General features: G+C 31.3%; 2 protein-coding genes across 10 annotated transcripts in view; one reads left to right on the top strand and one right to left on the bottom strand.

Annotated features, from left to right (window-relative positions):
• Positions 1–19,900, top strand: part of LOC107439123 (retinol dehydrogenase 14) — a 38,562-nt gene extending 18,662 nt beyond the window's left edge. For all 3 annotated transcript variants that reach the window (XM_087150361.1, XM_087150362.1, XM_087150360.1), the window contains 5 exons: positions 10,104–10,343; positions 14,017–14,109; positions 16,668–16,853; positions 18,395–18,504; positions 19,658–19,900. In XM_087150361.1, coding sequence (XP_087006487.1) covers positions 10,104–10,343; positions 14,017–14,109; positions 16,668–16,853; positions 18,395–18,504; positions 19,658–19,837 — 809 coding nt within the window. In that variant the 3' untranslated portion in view covers positions 19,838–19,900. The remainder of the gene's footprint in view (positions 1–10,103; positions 10,344–14,016; positions 14,110–16,667; positions 16,854–18,394; positions 18,505–19,657) is intronic.
• Positions 19,901–21,957: 2,057 nt separating this feature from the next.
• The window catches only part of beta-Spec (spectrin beta chain), a 61,714-nt gene continuing 59,152 nt past the window's right edge, over positions 21,958–24,519 (bottom strand). For all 7 annotated transcript variants that reach the window (XM_087150359.1, XM_087150358.1, XM_087150355.1 and 4 more), the window contains one exon: positions 21,958–23,206. In XM_087150359.1, the coding sequence (XP_087006485.1) occupies positions 23,060–23,206 (147 nt within the window). In that variant the 3' untranslated portion in view covers positions 21,958–23,059. The remainder of the gene's footprint in view (positions 23,207–24,519) is intronic.

Raw genomic sequence — 24,519 nt, forward strand, 5'->3', positions numbered from 1 at the left:
TGGAATTTTTTTTTAATGGCAGGCACTTGGAACTATTGTCCATTGGCCACAGAAAGAGCCAGAACTGCTACTCTCTTCTCGTTACCCAGTGGGCACCTGAGGCGAAGCCACGGTGGTGGAGCAGCGTCGCCCACGTCACACAACCACAAGCCCGTTTGTAGGGGGGCTCACATTCACACACAAAGGAGAAAGGACATAGAGAAAGAAACACAGAGAGAAAGAAACATCTTTGCTCTGAGCGGGATTCGAACCCGCAACCAACGGCTCCGCAGTCAGGCGCGTTAACCATTCGGCCACTGGTCGGCTTGTATGGAAAAATAACTGAACAAAAACTTCCACTGGCTTTTTGAAAGGACAGAGATCACCCGATGTGAATTTGCCCATTTCAAGCAATATACAGATCAAAATATCAGTTCCATGGACTATTAGCCTTAAGGAATAAAAAGGTAGTTTTTAGATCTAAACCCAAATCGATTGTTTGAAACTAGCTAGAAACTAACCATGTTTAGTGATAATTATGATTATTTTCCAGAGCATCAAGGAAGTATGCACTTTGAAAAATCCAGGCATGGGCCTCCAGGAACTCGAGGTGGTTCTCGAAACGCTTGTAGACCTCATGGTTCTCCATTGATCACCTGGATACGAGAACACGTTTAGGATGCCCCCCCCCCCTAACGAAACCGCGTGTAGACTGGCTAAGCAAACCGCCGATGCGGCTCGAGCTGTTCCATTTATCTCTTCCGAAGACTTGTCACATTCATCATGCTTAGACACAAACCACGAACCCAATAACCTCTGGATCAACTTGGAATACTACAAGAGGCTTTCCCTTTGGTCACCCAGTTAATAAAATTTCTCTCAATCAACTCCCTCACCAACCATACGACATTTTAATCTCGCGTCTCTGAAGTGACACAATTCAATTAAATACAATTTGGAACAAGATCGGACTCGTGCGTGGACTCCCCTTCGTGTGATCCAGAATCTTCAGTCCCCAGAATCAGTGAACCACCTCCTCTTTGAGTGCAAAAGATTCTTCTCACTGTTTACTCGTCTACTCAGCTATGACCAACGCAAAAATCTTTTAAAAAACTTAGTGTTCTTTTGGGGTTTAACTAGACGGTTCTAGTCCCCAAACTACTAATCTCACATGTTTGTAAAGGCAATAAATTTTTAATTTCATTTGCCTTCCTGATCGCTTGAGGAATTGTGTTTCCGTTAAGAGTTTTCCTCTGACGAATGCGAGTCTCTCCAAAAGTATTAAAAACACCAAATTATGATTTTGAATTGCCTTTGCATCGAATTAGTAGTCCTTCACGATAATTTTATATCTTCACTTCTTCATTATCATCCAATTTAAACTCTCCAAAAGTGTATTGGAACTACAAAATCCTGTACTTTGATTTTTAGGAAAACTGCAAATTATGCATTGAATTAGTTTAAAGTTTCTTCACTGTGATCATCTTGTACTTGCTTCTCTGTCAGCATCAACTCAACTCATCACCCTCAACTGAACTCTCCCTTACAGCACAGAGGATAAAAGCGAAGAGCAATGATCCTCTTCTTCATTCAACCCAAGAACCCTTCTATTACCCTCTTCTAAAAGCTTCTAGCATGATCTTTCGAATTGCGCCAAAAAATTTGCCTTGTAAAATAATCCGAAATAATTGCTGTTGAAAAAAAATTCGTTTCATCGAGTTAGTATGGAAGTGTTTCCATATATTCCCCTGTATTTCTCACAGTTTTCATGTATTTGTTGGCTTAAGAATTGTAAACAGGAATTATTTCACTTCCTCCAGCACTTAATATTTATAAGAAATACTGTTAGAACTTATGTATAATTAAAATTGCTTAATAGAATGATCGAAATCATTATTCATCAATTGTTAAATGAAATACATATTGAAATAATGTGTAAAAAAGTAGTAGACGTAAACATTAAAATCAAGTTTTTTTTCTTCTTTTGTATCTTAGCTATCGCTTTAATTTTTAAATGAATCATTATTAGAAATCGCTGTTGGATCAATGTCATTATTCTATCTCTGTTTATAGATATATATGCTTTGTCATATCAAGATAACAATAAATGATTGTACTACAATTATTTTTCCTTTTAAAAGAAAAAAAGAAATCTCCTCAAATGAGGTCACTAGGCATTTACGAATTATTCAAGGATAAAATTACTAATTTATTCATTTTGTCACAACTTTAAAAATAAAATCTCCTGAGAAAATCAGGAGATTCGACAGCTATATAGTTTAATAATAAAAACCAAAATTTCTTTGCTTCTTTTAAGACAACCGTGATATGCATACCTGCGAACTTTTACGCATTTGGCGTGAAATTTTATTTCTATACTTAAAGTGGTGGTAAAATGTGTGCTTTCTATATATTCCTCGCATTTATAAACTTAATTTATAATCTTTTTGACCCACCACTATTTTTTAAAAAAAATTAATTATATATATTATTATGTAATACTATTTTGTTAATTATTCATGACTTGAGCTGCTCATGCAGATACTACGAGCCGCCCACTGCCTTGTACTCCTCCCTTTATCCTTTTCAATGCCAATTATACCAGTCGCCCTAGGGCAAATTATACCAGATGAAGAGGTCAGGTGCCCGCTGACGCGGGCAGGCACCTCACCAAATCCAGATCGTCGTCGTCGACTATTTTGTTAATTCGCGAAGCTTGTTCAAAATACAACGTATGTTCCTGCCTAAAATTGTAATTTGAATTCCATTTTGCTCCCACTGAGAAAAATCATTACCGAAAGAATTAAAAGTTTGTAGGTATGGATATGTACTATCATGAACGACATCAACTAGTATGTATGTACGGCTAAAAAGCACCGGAGGACAGCAAATATCTTAAAAAGTTACACACCAGAATAAAACAGGGCGTCTACTGGTCACCCCCGTTCGATTCAGGTGTGTACGAAATTTTTCGTGACCTTTATTCCTAATTCGGTGATTTGAGGGTTAACTAGTTTTTAAGATACAATTATTCGAACGAATCTGATATTTTGGAATGGGAATTAGTTTTTAAAAAGAAGTGGTAATAGACTGCTCCACTAAAATAGGTTTTTTTTTCTGACTGTAAGATACTCTGTTAAATTATACTTTTCTAATTTTTAATTACCTATTAAATTATTTTAATTAGAGAAGGGGAATCGCAGAGGTTGAGAAATAAAAGGAAAATTATGAGAATCGACGGTATAAATAACTGGATGGTTGTACTGAAAGAAAACACAAATAATTAAGATCAAAAGGATAAAACTTCTTTGAAAAAAACGCGCTAAGAAGCAGCAGAAATTTCAGAAAAAAGTATCAATACAAAACAAATGAAATAAAATAAAAATATGACCACCGAAGCCGACGTCTTCAGGGGGTACCGGCCCCGGTAGCCATTAAAAACAAAACCATTTCTATTTGAGGGAGAAGCAAAAGCTTAAAATATCTCCCTCAGTACCCCGATGGTTTTGTATAGAGGTCCAGGAAAAACAAGATACATTCAAAAGAATAAACAAATTACGAAAAGAAAATCAATAAAAATCATCAGAAAATTAAAAACTCACAGTCACAGGTCAAGAATAAACTTCAAAAGCAAGTGGAGGAAAAGAAAACACTAAAAACTGAAAAACAACGCCCCCTATAATAATGCGCAGTAGAAGTTTAAAAATGAAATGAAAAAGGTCAGGAGAAGGAGATACGTAGATAAATTAATAGAATGCTTAACTGGGACTGCTCAGTTAAGACTAGAATTGCGCCCTGTTAAAAGAAAAAATATATAAAAACTTAAAAACCATCAATCATTTTTTTAATTAAAAAATTAACATTACAAAAATTAAAAGGAAAATCATTTTTACTCAAATTATTTAAAAAATTATCCACAGCTTCCCGAAAACTTTCAACATTATTACAAATTTTCTTGATCCTAACTAATTGCGAAAAAACAAGATTTTTGAATATTTTACTACACAAATTAGTTTTAAAGTTGCAGAAAAAAATAACATTAAAATTAAAGGCTTTTCTTTTATCAAACACACCAATTTTAATAAAATTGTTAACAATATCAATTTTAAAATCTAAATATTCAATATTAAAGCAATTTTCATTAGTTTTTTTCAGGACCAAATCACCAGGATAAATAGTATAAATAAAATTATAATCGTCACAATTAAACAAAATCAAATCATCAATGTATCGGAAAGCATTAAGTACTTTATGTTCAAGAAATTTAGCCTCGAAAAAGTGCAAAAAAATGTTGGCAAAAGCCACAGAAAAGGAATTACCTTGTGGAATTCCAATAATTTGTTTATAAAAATCTAAACCATTAACCCTTTCGCGCCGACTGTCACAAATATGTGACAGCATAAAACCGTATCAATCAGGGTAAAAATATAAAACTGGTAATCAAAGCATTTCTTTAGCAGTTTATTTGTGGGCGGAGTTATAATTTTTTGATTTATTTAATTCACCATTACTTTGTTCAAAATAAAACTATTTAGTTATACTTTGAATTAACATTGATTTTATATATGATTAAACTAACAATAATTAAAGTAAAAGCAAAGTAAGTCTGTCAAATCAGCAACGACTACATTTAAGTTACCGTTTTTTATTTAATTACAACTTGATTCTGATTTTGTACGAATGCATTTCTGAATCACCCGTCCCCAAGGGGTTAAAAAGAACATTCTCAAAAAGATTAAACTTGCATAAATCTAACCAATTAAACCTATCAATTTTTTCATCAAATAAATACTTGTCATAAATACCTTCACAAATCTCAATAATTTTTTCCTGTGGTATGCTGGTATACAAATTTTCAAAATCAAAAGTGTTAATGCTGGAAATATCATTACTTTTAATAAAATCCAGAACTTCAACATTACTTTCAATAATAATATTTTTCTCTTTTTTAATTTTAAGCAAAATAATTTTTAAAAAACAAAAAAACCTTTTACTAATTTCAGAATTATAACTATTAGTACCACATGCTATAAACCTAAATTTAATCGGATTTTTATGAAATTTAACTATTGGAAATAAATATGGAAATGTAATCCTATTTAATTTAAATTTTAATTTTTTACTAAATGCAATAATTCTTTTTTCAATAACTTTTTTTATCTTCTTTTAACTTTAAATAGGTATTATTTGCATTATATTCCCCAATAATCAATTTTTTAAAAAAATATTTACACATAATACAGAAATTATTTGAAGCTTTATCAACAACAGTAACAATGAATTTATCCTTAAGATTTTTAATTTTTCTAGATAAATCATAATCAATAAAAGTACCTTTAGGAAATGAACTAAAACTGGTATTAAATAAATTAAATTTAACCCTTTCAATAATTTTAGCTTTCCACTCAGAAAAATCTTCAACAGGCCAATGATATTTTCTGGAAATTTTTGCAATAAAAAAATCTAGATCTTTTTTAATGGATAAAATAAAATCTTCTTTTTTCATCTTAACTCTGGTTCTAAATTTTGAACCCTTACTTAAAATGCTAATTAGATCCTGATCACCCACAATTTCCAAATTTCCGGTAATAACATGTCCATAATCATTATCAATAAATTTTGAAAAACCCTCCTCATTACAATAACAATCAGATTTAGAAATACAATTAAGATTTCGACTTAAAAAATTATAATTACACACCTTTTTCCTAAGTGTAGAAGAATATTTAAAAGCAGCAGTAACCCTAATTTGTTCTAAAGGAAAGAAATCAGAAAGACCATGAATAATCTGTGGTAACTTAGCATTTTCAAAATTCTTATCATGAAAATTAATCGTACAAAAAACCCTTTCGACTTTAGAAACATTATTAAAAAGCAAATCAGTTTTATTGACACCAATTTTTGATTTAATTAAATCCAAAACTATAAATTTAACAAGTTCAGTATCAAATTAAACCTTCTCCTGACCTTTTTCATTTCATTTTTAAACTTCTACTGCGCATTATTATAGGGGGCGTTGTTTTCAGTTTTTAGTGTTTTCTTTTCCTCCACTTGCTTTTGAAGTTTATTCTTGACCTGTGACTGTGAGTTTTTAATTTTCTGATGATTTTTATTGATTTTCTTTTCGTAATTTGTTTATTCTTTTGAATGTATCTTGTTTTTCCTGGACCTCTATACAAAACCATCGGGGTACTGAGGGAGATATTTTAAGCTTTTGCTTCTCCCTCAAATAGAAATGGTTTTGTTTTTAATGGCTACCGGGGCCGGTACCCCCTGAAGACGTCGGCTTCGGTGGTCATATTTTTATTATATTTTTATTTTATTTCATTTGTTTTGTATGGATGGTTGTACGTGCGTCACGTGTATTTTTGAAAAAAAAATAAAGTTTTCAGAAAAATGCCTGCAGTAAAGAAAGTTTTTTAGAAATTGAATAACAATAAATGTATGTAAGGTAAGTTCCAAATGATTACATGCAATAAGCTTTAAAAAATCACTAAATTTAGGTTTGTGTAATTTCAATTATCTTTGGTTTAGTTTAAATTTTAATAAAAAAATCGCTGATTTATCAAGAAAATGGCGCAGCTTAATAAACCCACTTAATTTGATGTACTCAAGTTGGATATCAGTGTTTGAAATATTAGATGTATGGTTGAGAGTCAATTAAACATCTATCTGTAAACAAAATTAACTGCAACTTAAAGAGTTCTCAAAGCTTTAAAAATCAACTCTAAACTGGTTCTTTAGAAGGTATTTCTTTCCTTATTTACTTTACTCAATTCTTCATGGTATGCAAGAAAATGACAAAGCTTAGCTTTAATTATTCGTCGAAATTTATTTGTGCCTATTTCCTGAAAACTTGAATTTGTTTGACAACAATACCATAATTATATGTTGGGGGTCGAAGGTTGAGAATCTCTATGTTTACTTTATTCATTACATTAAAATTTTACATCCCCTATTTGTTGAAGACTATGATAGGTCTTTGACAACGTGATTTATAAAAGGTAAAAGAATGTCACTATTTCTAAATTGAATAGGTATCTCATTTACTTCGTTTCTTTTTCATTTTTTCAATTCCTTCTGCATTTATAATTCTCATTCTTGTATAACTATTTGTACTATTACTAATTTATGGATGACAAAACTATCTTTTTTATGCAAAATAAATTCGAATCTTAAAATACTGCTCGTACCGCTTCTTTTATTTTTTAAAAGGACGCAAACAAAAAATGCATTATTTTGTTAACGTTCGCGTATTAATTCTAAAGTCATAAATGAAGTGCTCACGATTAAAAATTTGTTACTCATTAACTAAATAAACGCTTGCTACCACCTTCAAATCAAATTTTGAAATTATGTATATAAATTTGCATTCTACCTAACTTGCATGCGTTTAAATGTAAATATAATCATAATAACGCGTGAATTTAGATATCATATGCAGGAACTATTTACTGCTTGTGAAAATCTGCATAAAAAAATATTCTTCTGTTTAAAAAAAGTTAACTAGTTATTAATTTCTTTAATTTAATTGTAAGGTGGACAAAACAAAGATTTTAGGAACTTATACATTAAAACAAAAATGTTTTGACTGCTAAGCACGCGTGCGAGTTTGATGCATTACTAGGTCTTAAGAAGTTAAATGACAAGATACATATGAAATAATTTCATATAGTTCGGCAGATTGGTAAAAACAATTGACGGTCGCACCTTTATTGATTGGAGCATAAAATTTAGTACACACATATAAAGCTTTAATTTTGGACATGAGGTTATCACAGATTTAGCCCTTAACAAATAACGGTGCACGCGTAAAATAACGTATTCTTTCAGACTAAACTGAATAAGACCAATCCAAAAAAAAAAAAAAAAAAATCTAAATTATTAATTTTATTGCCTTAAATTTTATCCCATTTGCTCAAAAGAGGGGAAAGAATACAGAAGAGAGTAGAGGAATTTTCGAGTATCATTTATAACAACATACCTAGACTTTTTGTCAACAAAAAAAAAAAAGCTTTAAAAAATAATTTTTCAGAAGTTGTAATTCTTGGCTTAATAATAAATTAAGGTAAATTACTTACTATTAATCAATTCGCAAAATTTTATTTAAATATGAATACTATTAATGAAATATGGCAAATAGTATTATATATCGAATAATACATTTAATGTGACAATTTGCTTATCACCAAAAAACCAAAATAATTGAGAAGTAATTGGGGAACGAAGCGAACAGGTGACACAGTGAGCTGCATTGATTAAAATAGAAACTTGCATACACAAAATATCAAATTCAATCATTTCTTTTATAGATATCATTCAAAATTGTCATAAAACATTTAAAAAGAACAGACCGCCATTTGACAGAGACCGCCATTTTGAACGTGCACCATTATTGTTATTGGCTAAACCAGGGATGGGGAAACTACGGCCCGCGGGCCAACTGTGGCCCGCCGGAAGGTTTTATCCGGCCCGCGGATGGAATTTTAACTTGCTGATCTTTGGCGAATATAAACAATATACATCCATTTTCTTGTCTACTTCGTTTAAAGTTATTTTTCTTTCTTTTTTAACTAAGTACTGCGGACCTTTTAACTTTCTCTATTTTTGTTCTACAAAATAATAAATTGATGGAGGCTAGCACAGACAGCTTCAATTGGTGAACTGAGCAGAAGTTCTTTATAGAATAGCCGTAGATTGGTGCCATCTGAAGCAATTGCTTCTGAATATGCCAAAAATTGAGTTTTACAAATCATTACCAAAAGCTAGTTTCCCAAATACTTCATGCCTAGAAAATCAGGTCTATGTTTGCTTCCTTTTATTTATGTGTGAACAAGTGTTTTCATCTACAAACCTGAGAAAAAATCATTTCGGAAGTAGTTACCTAGAAGTAGTTTACCCTTGTTCCTTAAAATAAGTACATCTCACTTGGAACCTTAATATAAGGAACTTTTAAAAATGAAATCGCAATTTCATTCATCTCATTAAATATTTACATTGAAAATTGCATATAGTATTTTTTTTTATTTTAGATGTTTTTATTTAGCCCACCAAAATTTTTTTTCTTCTATTTTTGGCCCTCGACCAGAAAAGTTTGCCCATCCCTGGGCTAAACCATCACCTCCATCATCAGAAGACCTCCACGCGGTTATTTATAAGTATTCTGAACGGACTATTTAAAAAATTAACCGGTTGTTCGCATGAACCCAAATTCCATTTTAGGAATAGGTCTGGTCTGTTTGGTCCAGCTGGGCTCCTGAGGTCAATAATGGCCCTTATCCCATTCATCCTGTAATGAGAACATAAGCAAAAACAATAGACGGATTACATAAAATGCAACAAATAATGGCACATGTATTGTAGTCCCTGGTTCCTCCAAACTTCCTCCAAGTGTAAGAGATGCTTATCTATTATGCTTTGCCAAGAGCACTTTTCACCCGAAAGAAACTCAAATAATATCACTTACCTCCTTTAGAGTATCTTCGAAAATAATACATTTAACAATATATATGAATATATTTAAATAAGACCAAAATAAAAACTCTCCCCGAGAAATCTTAACTTTTTAATAAATGTCACTTTCCTGCTTTTTCCACTCAGCTATTTAATACGTAACGCTAACGGGACTGAGACTCATTATTTCAGTTTTTTCAACTATTCAGTTCAACTATTTAAGTTTTTGTTAATGTTTATGTTTTCTTAAATGTTTATGTTTTCCTCATAAGGAAGATGATCCCCGCAGCAAGGTAAGAGGTTCAACCGGTTCTATTTACGCAACAAAATCTGCTGCAAAAACGGCTTTTGTTTACATTCAGAACAATGATGAGATCTTTATGAGGAAAATACTTACGTTTTGGCTTCAACCACGGTTAACAGTTAACTTATCTACGCCACAAAATAAAAATTTGTCTGATAATTCACTGTCATATCGCTAGCTCACTACCAAAATTCTTAACCAGAAAGTAATATAAACAGCCTCTATGCATTTAAAATGTGTGTTTTTGTATTCAATTATTACTTTTCTATTCATAGTCTAAGAAACACAATGCTTTACAATACCAAGATGTTTTTACGAAGGTTATTTCGCTTCCTGCTATTTATCGAATTTGTTGTTTATTTAATAGGTGTAGGGAAAGCTGCTGCTTTTGATTTGGCCAGGAGGAATGCGCGAGTCTTGCTAGCTTGCAGAAACATCGAGAAAGCTAACAAAGTAGCCGAAGAAATAAAAAAGACGACGGGCAATCAAAACATTGCAGTCAGATGGTTGGATCTGAGTTCTTTCGATTCTGTAAAAGGTTGTGCAAAAAGCGTTTTAGAAACCGAAAGCAAACTGGATGTCTTAATTAATAATGCAGGAATATTAGGTAATATATTTCTTATTAGTTATAGCTCGAGTGTTATACTTCTTGCATGCCCTCCAAACGACTACGGAATTTTCGTATTTTTGGAAAATATTTTTCTTAAAGGGTAATGAATTGATATTTTAATAAGTTAAAATAAAAAACATTTTACCTAGTACTTCAAATTAATTTTTAAAAGGTATATAAAAAGTAAGCTACACAACTGGTCACGTTCATTTGATCAGTTCTGCTCCAATGTCATCCATTCCGCTGCTTTTTACGCTAAACAGTCTCAGTCGCTTCAGGGCTCAATACAGATAAAGAAATGAGGTGCCCGTTACAGCGGAGGCATGTACTTCGTGCCAAAACATATCAAGTCAACTGGTCATAAATCTTTACCTCTGGGGGTACTGGATTGGGGATCGATTGTTCTCTGATCCAGATCAAAAAATACGATCTGTGGATGAATGAATGGGTCCGCCTTATAGACGGGTATGACGTGTGTGTGGCTGAAGATGGGCTCACTGAAAAACAAGAAGCACACCCTCTGCCTTAAATTTGCTCGGTTTCACCAAGCAGGCTTACTAGTGTGGCAAGTCGCATTAGAAACAGCAACAACAACAGTTTATCAACAGTTAGAACTCCCCCCGCCACAAAGTCTGAGGTCGTCTGCTGCTATGGAAGCAAGAATAGTACATTTTAGGGATGGTAGCTTCTCTTCACTCTAGGGCTAGACCGAAGAAAAATATTCTCTTTCTCTCAGCGATCCAGGCCAAAACATGTCCTAAACAGTGACCTCTATTTGATACAGTTATACCTCGTTACCATAGTCTTCGCCACGGGTTCAGACAAATGACATGGGGAGTTCTTACTTTAGACAAACTATATTTGAGTCCTCATAAAGTTTTGTAAAAGTTTTATTTCATTTACTTCTGCACACTAGCACTTGAAAAAATATCGCATACGAACCTTCCATGTTTAGGCCTGCCAACTACTACGCTGTTTTTCAAGATATTTTATAGAGTGGTAAACATTTTAAAGCCATGACTTTCAATATTTTTGATAATTTCGCTAACATTTTAAAAGGCTCACCACAGCAATTCTGGAACAAAGTGGCGTTGTATCGATGAATTTTTAAATCATTTATATGTAGAGGTGTGGAAAATAAGTTCAAATAAATGAAAAATAATACATTAATATACAAACTTAAGTAGTATCTTACTAGAATAAATGTTTACAAAAAGCGTGGAAAGTCGACAGCGTTGAAAGCCTATATATATGAAGACAGAAAAAAGCAAAAACTGGTACGAAAGACATTTTATTCCAGCATTTTTTTCGAGAAAAAAAAAATATCTGTAACTAACAAGATTTTTTTTTTTCAATTATAACATATATATAAAATTACTCCTTTCCCGAAAATAAGTATATATTATTAAATAGTTTAAAAAAACGAATAAGCTCACTCCTCCCTAAAACTGGCTTTAAGTAAAATGATATAACCAGCTTTTCTTTTTTTCCATATCGCGTTCAACACTGAATGATTTTAAGTATGACTCCTCGTGTTTCTTTTATTTGTCCACGTTGTGCTTTTTGCCCAGCAATAGGTATGTCAGTTAAAAAATAAATAATAACTTAACAAACTTTAATTAATAACAATGATAATAATGAAACGACGAAGAGTTAAAAATGCGCTAACTTAAGCTATACATACTAAAAAAGAACTTAACAATAAAAGTTTTAAAACTTTGGCTTTGTGTGCTTAAAAAAGTAAAGCAGTGTTAAGTCATTGAGGAAAAAAACTATAGCACGTTTGTTTAGCAACTTTTTCCCAAAGAATATCTAAGATTTGCTCTTTCTTTCAGAGGGTGTCTGAAAAGTATAGAAACTATTTAAATATCTCGAGAATAATACGCATTGGATCAAAAATCTAAAAATATATAGGTGAAATATTTTCAAAAGGTGCATTTAATGTTAAATAGAAGACCCAATTTATTTTTTATTGCAGATTTGGATTCTCCAGAAAAAAGTACCCCAATTTATCTGGCAGTTTTTTAAATTTTGGTTTTAGCAAAATATATACATTCACACTTTTCTTCTTCTTCTTTTTTTCTTTTTTTTGAATTAATACGATTTAAAAGATTTTGTTAATTAACATTTAAATAAATCAAGCATGTATATGGTAAGCCTGTTAACTTTCTGAAAATATGTTTTCAAAACTCTAAAATGGAACTCTGACTTAACGCTTACTGATCCGTCAAATCGTGACTTACAATCTCCAGTCTGATGTAGCATCTCCCCACCATTGCTAGAGATACTTAAAAGCAGGGCTCGAAAAAGCTCAGAAATTTTACCCGTCCCCGAGGACGGCTTGTCCAACAATGCACCCGTCCTCCGTTGAAACTAACCCGTCGCTTTTAAATAAATAAAAATATAATTTTTCCTAATTATTACAAACATTTATATAAATTACACAATGAATTAATCGTTACTAGGATTACATTATACAGTAATAAAAGAAATACTAGGTTACTAATATTAACCTAGTATTTCTTTTATGAAATAATTAAAACGACAAAGGTCAAGTTATCTGGAATGTCAAGTTATCCGAGGGTACTGCGTTTTTTAAATGAATCGAATATGACGTTTGCCAGTTCCACAATCAAGCCAATGATTTACAGAGGTTTCTGAACAGAAATCTGAAAGGGGTTTTCCATTTAGGTAGATGTTCATAATTGCTTTTAAAGCTTCTTGTTCAAGACCAGTACGTATTGTGTTTTTTTGTAAGTTTGTTGCTGCAAAGCCCCTTTCAACCGCTGCAGTACTCGCAGACAGAGAAAACATCAATATAAGCGCAGTATGTTGCTGTATTGTGGGTCATTTTGCTGTGTTGTAACTTACAAGACTCTTGTAAGATAACAAAAATTGAAAATGTATCACGAACATTAACGGGAAAATGGCGGTCCGCGCGGACGTCGGATTCGAGAAACTCGTTATCCGCGGAGAATTTTTGACCGTCGAGGACGGGCGGACGGGCTGTTTTTCGAGCCCTGCTTAAAAGATGTCAGAATAATATACTCGGAAAAATTCGATGCGATCACAGAGCCAATTAAATTATCGGAGTTAATAACAATTAGAATATCAACTGCAGCATCAATCACCTGCATTGTTATAAATATAATTTGTGTGTACCAATAGTTGATTAAAATAGTGAAGGATTAATTAAATTTGTGAGATACGATACCTTCATTCGTATAAAAATGTAATAGGGGCCTGCTTTTAGCCTCTTCAACTAACATTTCAGCTTTAAAAATATTGTTTTAACTAGCAGCTTAGCATTTCTTTTTTGTGTGTAAAATTGTGTATTAAGTGACACTAATGTTTCTGAAAGGATCTTTTATTTAAAATTTTTGTGTATGATAAAAGAGGGAGCTCTTCTCATTATTCTGAGTAATTTATTTTGGAATACATTAAGTTTTTTTAACATATACTTCACTAAAATTGCACCAAGCAAGGGATGCATAGCTAATTATTGGTTTGTTTTACAATAGAAAATGTATTTTTGCTTGTTTATTCACACCCACAACTTATTATTGTATTTAAACTTGTATAATTACGTTGTGACTCACTTTATTATACTTTAATGCTAAAAAGTATTTGTTTTTTCCCTTAAAATAAACATAGAGTATTTTTATTTCAGGTGTAGCAGGACAAAAAATGACACCAGATGGTTGTGAATTGATCATGCAGTTCAATCATTTTGGACATTTCCTTCTCACACGTTTGCTCTTAGGTATAAAATTACGTCATTCATTCATTTACTATTTACATTTGGGGCGAGGCCGGTATAGCCTGGACGGTCGTGAGTTCGATCCCCGCAGGCCGACGACTCCCGGCGTAGTAAAAGGTGACTGGTACACGTAAATATGCCTGATCACAAAGTCCTCCATGTTCCCATAACAGATCAATATCTCTGGAGGTACTGAATTGGAGATTGATCGGTCTCTGGTTCAGGTCAAAATTACGATCCATGGATGAATGAATGGGTCCGCCCTATAAACGGGCCGTGACGTGTGTATGGTTGAAGTCGTATTCTTGGTCATAGATGGCGCAAGAAACGCACCTACTGCCTTAAATTCGCTTGATTTCACCAAGCAAGCCTGCTGGTATTTGGGCGTTTTATACACAAGCGAATTAACTTTACCTCTGATTATTTTTGAAACAAATTTTTAATTTAAACCTTTACGCTCCGTCAACAGACCATCAAAAGACACCACTATAAAATAAAATAAAAAATTTATATCATAATTAATAACCTTAATATTTAAAAAATGTAAATGTAAATTATGTAAAAATATTGTATTGTGTATTTTAAATGATTTAGTGCTTATATTAACTCAAACAGCATTTTAAAGTTACCGGAGCAAAAAGGGTTAAAAAGCTTTCACAAACTTCAAAGATTTATATTCAGGTATATTTAGTTTTACATACATATTCCCTTTTACTCCGACTTGGAGCATAGGACTTCTATCATAGCTTTCCATCTCACTCTTTTTGTTGCCATATATCAATCTCCATGTCTTTCCTATTGTTTTTCAATTCGTTTACTATCATCTTGCGCCACGTATTTTTATGTCTTCCTCTTCTTCTTTTGCCTTGAGGGTTCAAAAGTTAAATTTTTTTATTTGGTTTTATTGTTTATTTGATTTTATAAGGTTTTATTGTTTTTTTTAAATTCTATTGTTTTTTTTCTTCTTAATTTATAAACTTTTTGACCTCGAATACCATGATTTCCGTTAATTGCTTTACGTTTCCTTGCCACTCAGAGTGAAATTATTTCTGTTTTGAATAAAACAAAATGTAAGAGAAATTCCAAATATAACTGTTCAAGCATTTGAAAGAACATTTGAAATGAACAATATCTCAAATAAAACAGATTAAGGAGATAGAGAAAACACAAATAATAAAACATATACTGTGGCATGAAAGTAAAACAGAATTTAGTAGAAATTCACGAGCCTTCAGCTCCAAAACAATTCTTTGTCTGAAGACATGAAAATAACGTTATAATTTTGTAGTGTTAAGGTCTAAAGGTCATAGCTACAAAATGTCGCTTACCCACAAAACATTGTTTTTGGATTGGGTGGGTAATATTGCAAATCTTATTATTTCGAGAATGAAAGTTGTTTCTTAAAAAAGTAGATTGCTGCTCAAATTACGCATGTACCGTCAAAGTTACAGTTAACTCAGAATTCATACCCACCTGGAAAAAATTAAAAAAGTGGTAGTAATGTAATAATTTTTTTTTAATGTTATATTTGTAGCTAACAGAATATTTTATTTTCTCTAAGTAAGATCCAAAGGTGGTAGGTAGGAAATTATATTTCCATAGTGGAAGTTAATATTAAGAAATTTTAGGTTTCTTTATAACAAAATTGATACCAGTTATTAATTTTACTAGGTGCGTACGAACCCTAAACTGATACACATTTATTGGAAATGTGATCGTAATAATCCAAAAATTTAAAATTCGACAAATTGTTCAAAAGTTATTTAATGTATTTATTTTGTTTTATTTTATTGTATATAAATATAGCTCGCCTTTTGCAGAATATTTTATAGAGTGGTAGAACTGAAGCTTTCAGAATTAATTTTGTTAACATTTTAGAAGCTTTACCACGAGAAAGTTCGAACAAAGTGACGTTATATGTCGCTCATGTCTGTGCGTTATGATGTTTTATGTCGCTAAGTGACGCACCTTTGAATCATTTACATTTTGGGGCGTGGAAAAGAACTTTAAATCAAATTTACGAAACAAAGAATCTATTAAAACATTAACTTTGCTACCACTAGAAGAAATTTTCACAAAAAGTGTAGAAAGTTGGCAGCTTTGTAATTAATATAGAAAAAAAAATATTTTCATTTTTTACTAAATTTATTCTGATTCACCCTATTTTAAGTTATATCCTGAGCTTCTACTTGTCCTGAAAAAGATCAAATTATCAGGTATTAGAAACATTTCTTCCGGGAAAAATAAACTAGCTATAATTATGACTTATTAGACGTTAATTTTTTTTAAAAAAAATTAGAAGTTATAATGCATATGCAGTTAATATAAATGTTTTACATGTTAATAAGTAGTGATGGTAGTCACGGAGGATTGACTTTTCTTGAAAAAGGGTAGAAACGAGTTGTCCTTTCTATCATTTTATCATCTCTTCCAAATGATCAGCACAGTCTTGGTTATATCCTCAGGTCTTCTACAAAATTGACTTGATTCGCTTTAGCTCTGATGTCTCATTTATTTTTTTTATAACTCTAACTGCTAAAATTTTCTATTTCTGTTCTTAGATTTGATGAAACGCAGTGCTCCGAGTAGAATTATCGTAGTGGCATCTTCGGGTCACAACTTTCACAAATTTGATATCAATGACTTAAACAACAATCGGAATTTACATTTCTTTTACGTTTACGCTAATTCCAAGCTAGCAAATATCTTATTCACTAAAGAATTAGCCTCCAGACTGGAAGGAACAGGTAAAATCTATTATTATTATTTTAGAAACATCGATAATACTTTTTTTAAAGCAAAAAAGTAATACAATTGCCATTTCATGCTAGATATATTCTTCAAATACATATATGAGGTTTCGGGTTATAAAATCTTCAGAGTCGACACCAAAGAAAAAAAAATTATCCTTTAAATCAAAATATTATACGGGTTTTATGTGAATGCGCAAAATTAGTTGTTCAGGTTATAGTTTCTGCTACAAAACTTGATGTAATTTAACACTAATACCATAACCGGTCAAAAGACCTGTTTTTGTAGATTGTCTTGTAAAGTGTTAGCATGTTAAGTGTTACAAATTCTTTAAAAAATCACACGAGTTATACTTCTGTTACAAAACTGCTGATTCTGTAAATAGACTGTGGTTTTTTTATCAACTACATCGCAGAGCCGCCAAATCTTTTTGAATTTTCCAGAACCTCTTATTTTTCACAGATATAGTTTTCCGCAATATTTTGGACTTTAGATTACGTAAAAACATTAACTGAACTACCACTGAAAGCAAGTTTCCCAAAAAACGAAAAAATTTGGCAGTCCTCTAAGTGTGTAAATAGTAAGTTATGACTTATGTCTGGGAAACATTAAATGGTTACACTAGTTCATTTAACCGTTGAATGAACCTAGAAATTAATAAAGCATCAATTGAATATTTAATTTAGATTAATTAATGTTGTGTCCTTAAACTTATTCAAAATGTACAAGTGTGTATGTAAACATTCAAAATAGCCCAAGTTTATGTAACTTACGTTGAATGATGTTGCTTAAATTCTAATCAAATTTAAATTAATATTTGTGTTTCAATGCTTTTTTACCGCACTTTTTTAAGTTTATGTTTAATTTGTATACAATACAATAAACGGGAGAAATGCAGGTACTATTTCGTTTTCGAAGGCAGGCCAAGTTACTATTGACATCTGTGATGCTTTATTAACTGTGGACTACAGTTATTGTGGTATTAGATAGCTATATAGGTATTGTGTTAATAGATTTTTACAGCCCTAGTAAATAGAACAGTATCAAAATGTATTTAAATCAAAAGTTTCATAGACTGAATATGCTTCATATTTTTAGAGGTTTATTCAAAAAGAGTATTAGCCCACATACGAAGCAGAATTACATGCATGATCCATTGAATCCAGCTTTTCCACCGTTAAGGATTTCAAGTTAATAATGCATCCTCAAATAGAAATATTTTGAATTGGTGTATGTAGTAAAAATTCCAATGAAATTATTTCAATTCCCTTTTCTTCCCTGTGATGGACAAAAGTTGAAATCAAAAACGAGTTATAAATTGAGAGTTTAACAATGAATAAAAAAATTTAACAATAAATGGACAAAAAAAAAACAAAAAAAACAAGAAATGTATGAAACATTGAAAAAATTCAATTTAGAAATAAGAAGCGATTTGTAATACATAAAAATTTGAATACCAGATTTGAAAAGAATAAACATGAAATATATTTTTGCGGGAAGAGTCATGCATATATAAATGTACTCATTACAATTTCAGAAGTTACTGTTAATGCTCTGTGTCCGGGTTCAGTAAAAACTGATATTTTTGATACAGTGGACAGTTGGTTGACCTTAGGAACGGGATTTACCCACTTAATTGTAGGCAAGGTAATTATTTTACATGTGTTGGGGATATTTCCGTATCATGATTTGTTGCACTAACTACTATCGCAACGGCACCAAATAAATGTTAAACATAATTTTTTTTTAAATTAAAAATCATGCTCATATTTGTCCGTGGGTGACTACGCGTTATACCCTTAGAGTTGGTCCCCTTCTTTGATAATTTTTTTTCTTCTCATGGGCTATTGCTTGAAAGTTGGTTGCAATTATTCTGCCACAGATCACGCAACGGAAATCTCCCAAATGTATTTTTTGTTCTTTAAATCTATTAATATTTTTGTAAAATATGCTGAAAAAATTTCTGGTCCAGTTTTCTGTTTTTTAATGACTTAACTTATAAAGACCAATGTTTTATGTTGGGAACTGAGCTGGCACCTCAATTATTTGATTCTTAAGAGGTTAGCCTGCTCGGGCAATAGGAAAAATATACATATTTTAAGAATTTCGTTATTATAGTTCCGTTATTGGTTTATAACTTATAAAGACCAATGTTTTACTTTGGGAACTGAACTTTCACCTCGATTACTTAATTCTTAAGAGGTTAGGCGGCTGCTCTGACAACAGGAAAAACATGCATATTTTAAGAATTTTGTTACAGCAAGACGATGGAATGAATTAAAATTCGAAAAAAGGTCTTTCATTATACAACTAGCGAACATTTTCTAACCTCTTTGCTAAACAAAATGGCAGCTGCAGTTTTTCTTGGATGTAGGGCTGTCCTTCCACCGGTTGAAGGATTGTTCATAGGGCTAGCAACGCCAGTAATTTTTAACAAAATTTAATTTGATTGTATACAAGAACAGATACAGAGAATATAACGCAGGAATTTGTTTTTAATATTTAGATTTTTGCAAACGGTGAAAAGCAAATTTTTTTTCCAACCCAAAATTCTTCAAGAAGCAACACGATCTCCGGAATACTGTACAAAATATTAGGCAATACAATGTAAAACTCTTAATAGATAATGCAATTTGAAATTAAAATTTGAAATCAATCAGTGAAAAAGTTTTAGAGACGAATTCAGCATATGTGAAACACATAACCAAAGCTTTCCTAAATTATTAAAGAGAGCGCAGGTTATTTTTATACTTTCACTGAATTTTCAAAATTAACCACCTTCACTTTTTATTTTCAACAGACCTGTGAAGAAGGTGCGCAAACTACCATCCACCTGGCTGTTGATCCAGCACTTGAAAAGACTACTGGTAAATATTTTGTTGATTGCAAAGAGGCAACCATTGTAAAAGAAGGCCTGGACAAAATGTTGGCTAAACGAGTGTTTGATATTAGCGAAGAAATAGTTGGCATAAAATATTGAAATACTCCTATTGTATTTTCTTAGAAGTATTAAAAACTTTTGTACAGTCTTCAAAATTAAAAATATGACTTCGCATCACTTACTTTTTATATATATTTTATATATTTACTATTTAATATATAATAAAAACAAACGTGTTTCGTAATCATCAAAATTCAATATTAATAATCTTAATAAATTTTGATGTCTGTAATAAGCCTGAATTAAGGTATTGAAATATTTTTTCCATTATAGTGTGTGCTTTTTCACTTATTTTTATAACATTTTGTTGCAAATTAGTATCACCTTAATTATTCAAGTTTTTAGTCTGAAAACTTCAACCAAAGTAAATTTTTTTTCTTTACATGTTTCTAAGTATATGTGCACTATCTTACCACAATGTAAATTGGTATATGTTGTTAGTAATCATCCATATGTATATGTTGGTAATCACACATACCCTGCACAATGCTGTCCACTTGTATTTTATTAAAAAATTCAAAAACTTATTTTGCTTAAACTAAAATACTATAGCCCAGGTTGGGCTATGGGAATATTTTATTTAAATTGAAAGCTGATTTTCATTGTCATAAGATTGCTCTAAGTTTTTACAGTGCAAGAGTAAGAAAAAAAACTTTATTATTCTTATGATTATTGTATAAATAAAATTAATAATATATATTTATTTAAATGACTTGTGAATATTTCTCTGGGTTAATTTAAAATATAGAAATTCGAAATTGTCTCTAAAATTTCAATAAATCGATGTCGTTAGAAAATGTAATTCGTGTCATGACTTAATAAGTCTATACAAATAAAATTAGTCGACTGAAAAATATAATTCAATAACATCCCCATTGTAGTAGAAAATTTTAAAAGAAAAGTGTTACGAAAACTTTAAGGGTTGGTAAACCCACGTGTTAAATGTCATGTATCTAAATGTGTTGTGTCGCCATGTAAAGATAGCTCGCCAATTTGGCGAACGCTTCTTAATGTTTGTGTTTATAATTACTTTGTTCGTTGAGGATGCGCTATAGCGAGCATCCTGTAATAAAAAACTTGGATATCAACTAAAAATATATCGTTCTTTCGTTTGTTGAGGGCATTCTATGGTGTATTGTCCTTTATTAAAACCAATCGCTAAATTTACAGTCCATTCATATATTGTCATAAAAGCAATCTTTTTTTTATAACTTGTTGACTTTTCACCTAAAATTTTTACTAGTTTTTTTTGTTCATAAAGCTTCAATAAATTTTTGCACTTATAATACATAAGTTTATCATCAAAACAGATCTCCCTCTCCTGTTAGAACTGACTCTGACATAAAGTTTAAAAAAAAAGTAACAAAAACCAAAAAATATGGTTATGTTACGTCAAACTAAAAATAAATACCTAAAAAAATAACACAACATGCACATGTCAACAAATCAAAATGGTACTAAAAACTGATGCAAAAACAAGAAGAAAAAAGAAACATCACTGGGACACTTCCGGGATTATGATATCCCAATTTATCTAGAGATGAATAATTAGTCAGGGAGTGCGAGCTATAATGAAAATAGTAATTACTATGCAATTGCTAAGAGTGAAAAAGTTCAAATTGTAGTATATCTTAGTAGCACCAACATTCTACTAGGTAATGTGAAAAACAAGGTGTAAGATCATGTTCAATCCCATGCTTAAACCTGGACTAATGGCGTAATCTTAAAAGCACTATTTGAAAGGAGCACTCTATTGGGATATTCAAAGTGCAGAAAAAATATATTTAAAAATTTTTAAACTCTTGCACCCATTTAAATAACTCTATAATAGATCACGGGTAATTTTTTTCCTACGCCCTAAGCAAGCATCTCTTCCCAGTTAGTGATTCCTATATTGTTGTAAAAGCAATGTGAGCCCCATAAATAATGAGGGTAAAGATTAAGTTGGATATTTTCTCCCTGGTGATGTTTAGAATTTTAGAACATAGCAATGTAAAAATTATTAGTAAAATAACAATGTAAAAATTATTAAAGTCAAGAACATATGGAAACTGGCATGTAGATTTTAAAACTGCAAATTGGAAAAATTAACCATGAATTTTGATTTTAAAAAAAATTATGTTGATGTATGTAAAAGTATCAAGTAAACAAGACATGCCTTTGCACTTAATTTAAATTTTATTTTCTCAAATGATGTATACAATAAAACACTGTAAGCTGCCGAAAGCACTTAAATTATATCTATATTTATAGTTTCTTTATCATTTTAAATAAAGCTATAAGCATCTTCATAAAAAAAAAGCAATTATTCAAAAATATAAACTTCACAAATAAAGAGTAATAATAAAAAATAAACCGACCTTTAAGACCAGTGCAAAACATTTAAATCACAACAGAGGAACATAAAGCTATAACAATTGACATTTTAAAAATGATTACCAGAAACTGAAAAATTTGCTTATCTGACAACTTACATTTAAAAATAGCTTTGGAAGAGAATGAGACAAGATAAAAACTGGGCAAATGCGAAAGAAAATAATTTAAAATACACCGAGTTTAGATGATCTTAACTAGAAATAACAATTAAAAAGAATAAACTACATAAATCACTAACTATTCATAAATTTTAAAACTGAACTGCAATTTTTAAATATATATTTCTTCTTTCTTAAAGTAGACTGCTATTCCAAGCAAGAAAATTGTTTCGTGTCTCTTCCACTGTATTTACAAGCAGGGTTGCCAGTATTCCATTTTTTTTTTTTTTTTTAACCGGCCACACCAGCGTGCAGACAACTGAACTCCAATGGTAATGGTTTAACAATAAACATGAGGTGAACATTGTAAATGCATAAAGCGATTCGGAATGAAAGAGTCAATTAAGAATCATAGACACTATATCATACATAAGAATTGAATGTCCAGTTCTTTTGTTTTAAGCAGAAATTTCATTGTCTACAACCTCCTCCACTTCCAACGTTATAGACAGAGAGCAGCTGGGTAGAAAGCTGCAATTAAACCAGCAGAAAACTTCGATTGCCACGAGAAGGAATGATTGCAGATGAGGAAAGTGTCTGCGTAGAGGCAGTTGTAGATAATTTTTATTTTTCTATAGATGCATTTTATTTATTTTTTTATACTTTTTTTTCATTTAAGGAAGTTGTCAGAAAGGGGATGCTGGTCCGATGCATGAATAGTCTTTCTGAACAATTGGAGTTTTCTGTAGTGGATTAATGAGTTCACTCTCTAAACACAACAACTGCTTTATTTTTTCTTGAGGGTGAAGAAGCCTTTTTTCTTGTGCTCATCCTTCTTTTCACCGGCTGGGAGGGTTTGAGAGCGTGATGGTCCCGCGGAGCCTTCACTGCCAAAAGCAGCTTGTAATCGCTGTAGCCAAGTGTTCATTTCATCCTATAGTCAGAAAAATTCAATGCAAGGGGATGAGAGTAAGAAAAATTACTTTTAAAAAGAAAGCTAAATGATATTTAAGATCAACAAATCTTTTTTTTTTTTTTTTTACAAAAATTAATATTGCGTAGTTTATTAGCCTACTTTAGTCGCTTATGATTGAGGGATTCAAAACTGTTTCAGTTATAGAAAAAACTACAAGTAAATGAAATTTATTAGTTGCTCACAGAGGACCATTACGCTACTTTACTTAACCTCTTCATTAGCTCTGTCAACATACAGGATATCTGCTAAATTTAGAGTTTTTAAATCCATGACTTCCTTCAAAAACTTTTCATCACTCGTGCAGGTTAATATTTTATTACTCAATACAGTCAAAAGAAAATCGTAATGAGTGCAACATTTTCCCGATGTGTGATCTCTTTAAATCACACAAATTTGGATCGTGATGAGGGATTTAAAAATTACATGAATGTGGATCACGATGAGTGATTTTTAAATCGTACAAATCTGGATCGCAATGTGTATTTTTTATGTGATGTGAATACAAATTGATATGTGTGATTATAAATTTGCGCAAATATGGATCACAGTGGTTGATTTTTAAATCACACAAATGCAGATTACAATATGCTATTTTTAAATCATGCAAATACAAATCGCGATGTGGTATTTTTAAATCCCCCATTAAGGGCTCTAATACCATGACGAACTGGGAGTTTCTATGATTTTTTAGCATTTATCACTGAAAATCATGACTTTCCACAATATTTTTTAATCAAGGTCGAACAATGAATTTCTATGATTTAGGTGAGTGGATACCCTGTTATATGTGGACCTTTGCTTCTAAAAACACACTATAAGAAAATTTATAGTTCTACTCTCACTGAAACATTCCTGGACGTTTTAGATTACTGGGGATTGCTTGATGCAGAACATTTAAGTCATTTGGGTAGAATTCCACTTAAACAGAAGTGATTTTCAAAAAATGACGCCAAATCTACATGCTCGAAAACATAAATAATTTCAAATATTATATAATTAGTTATTCTAAAAACAATTTTATTTCTTTTAACTTAGTAGTTCAATAACCTGTATGAAGCTTTTAAATTCATATTTACTTAGTATTTAAAAATATACTTATCAGGAACAGTCAGATAAACATATGTGTACCTTCATATGTATGGCAACGTAGTAGTCAAGTAAAAACTCATTGTATTACGAATATTTAATTTTATATCTATTTAGTATAGGTTATAGGTAATATTTTAATTAATTGCTTCATGTTAAGTCACATACATACATTTAATAACTTT

This window comes from Parasteatoda tepidariorum, chromosome 8 (assembly GCF_982258835.1).
Source record: "Parasteatoda tepidariorum strain Cologne lab strain chromosome 8, Ptep-v5.0, whole genome shotgun sequence".
NCBI lineage: Eukaryota > Metazoa > Arthropoda > Arachnida > Araneae > Theridiidae > Parasteatoda > Parasteatoda tepidariorum.